This window comes from Musca vetustissima, unplaced genomic scaffold (assembly GCF_032173495.1).
Source record: "Musca vetustissima isolate MV318-11 ecotype Yass unplaced genomic scaffold, APGP_CSIRO_Mvet_v1 utg10834, whole genome shotgun sequence".
Lineage (NCBI taxonomy): Eukaryota > Metazoa > Arthropoda > Insecta > Diptera > Muscidae > Musca > Musca vetustissima.
Window position 1 is genome coordinate 104,620 of NW_026877672.1, and position 1,624 is coordinate 106,243.

The 1,624-nt window shown below is 39.3% G+C and overlaps 1 protein-coding gene across 1 annotated transcript; it reads right to left on the reverse strand.

Moving 5' to 3' along the window:
* On the reverse strand, positions 1–1,271 carry LOC133322348 (pyruvate kinase-like). Its single transcript, XM_061531345.1, has 2 exons — positions 302–1,271; positions 1–233 (listed from the first exon to the last, which is right to left on the reverse strand). The coding sequence occupies exons 1-2, from the start codon at positions 1,269–1,271 to the stop codon at positions 1–3; spliced, it is 1,203 nt and encodes a 400-aa protein (XP_061387329.1).
* Between the last annotated feature and the right edge of the window lie 353 nt (positions 1,272–1,624).

Sequence of the window (1,624 nt, forward strand, 5' to 3'; positions counted from 1 at the left end):
TTAAATCAATTTCTTTGTTGATTTCCGTTCATCCTGCAGCACACAATCTACATCATCCTGTTCAAAATAGGCATAAATTAAACGTAGATTATTTGTAAAACCAGCACCATCTTTCCAAGGTGATACAATTAGAACTGTATCTCCCGTTTTTACAATCTGCATGAGTTTGGCGACATTCAAGGCGAATTGTATGCGGGCATCTATAGCCTCCAACCAATTGTCAGCAAGTTTATCTAGATGATGAAAAAATGTTTTTAATAAACAAATATTTATTCGAGGTCTGTCGAAAAAATCTGCTTACCTGTATAAAGCATTGGAACAATACCACGATAAAGAAAACATTGACGAAATGCACGGGAACATCTGGTTACGGCCAATATCGGACATTTGGGATGATATTTTGCCACTGAATGTGCCGACCGGCCGGAAGTTGTTAAAACAATAATTGCCGAAGCCATAGTTTTATTGGCAGCATTTACGGCCGATATGGCAAGCGTATTAACGGGATCCAATGTCAAGGGGATATCCCGCAATTGATTATCATGAAATGCAATTAATTCAAATTCACGAATTATACCATCCATAGTGGCAACAGATTCTACAGGATATCTTCCTATGGCTGTTTCTGCAGAAAGCATAACACAATCGGCACCATCTAATATCGAATTTCCTAAATCGGCCACTTCGGAGCGTGTGGGTGTCGTTTTTTGACACATTGATGTAAGCAATTGGGATGCAATTATAAAGGGCTTACCCAAACGATTACAACGTTCGGCAATGGCTTTTTGAGCTAGAAATATTTTTGCTGCTGGAATTTCTATTGACAAATCAGCACGATCAAAAAGTATGCCATCAGCGGTGCAGAGAATTTCATTAATATTTTCTAGACCCTGCTGAGAATCGATTTTTGCTATTAACTTCAATTCTTTACCCTTCGTACCCAACACTGAACGAATTTCCCGCAAGGCCTCTGTATTTCGTGTTGATGAAGCAAAAATCATATCGAAATTATTTTTCACAGCAAATTTCAAATCATTTTGATCTTTTTCCGATACAGCTGGCAGGTCCACATTGATGCCGGGTAAATTTATTTTCTTGCGTGAACCCAACATGCCTCCACGTCGTATTTGACAAAGAACACAATCCACACCCAATTCTTTTACCACCAATACCAAGGCTCCATCATTTATATATATCAAATTTCCGGGCTGCAGGACATCAATGATCCGTTCATAATCCACATAAATAAAATCACGATTGCCCTTGGCCATTAAATCACGATTAATCGAGAGGCGAAAATTATCATTGCTCCTTAATTCGATTTCAGCATTAGGGCCTGCTTCCAATAGGCCTGTTCATATCTCGGGTCCTTTTGTATCCAAGGCTAAGGCCACTTGGATGGTACGTCCCAATTCGAGGGAACATTTTTCCGAGGCCTCCCGCAGCAATTCTATTGATCTCTCATGGAACGTTTGCGTATCATGAGAGAAATTTAAACGTGCAATATTCATGCCAGCCAAAATCATTTGCTGTAATATTTTCGGATTTTGCGATGATTTTGAAATTGAAGCAATAATATTGGTGCGACGATATTGCAATGCCGGTTCAGTGAAGATTAGACGAC

What these genes read in the sequence shown, in the direction of transcription:
- LOC133322348 (XM_061531345.1), bottom strand. Translation starts at nt 1,271, where the DNA reads ATGGCCAAGGGCAATCGTGATTTTATTTATGTGGATTATGAACGGATC. An exon ending in TGTTCCAATGCTTTATACAG is followed by an intron (nt 234 to 301) that starts GTAAGCAGATTT and finishes TTCATCATCTAG; the next exon opens with ATAAACTTGCTGACAATTGG.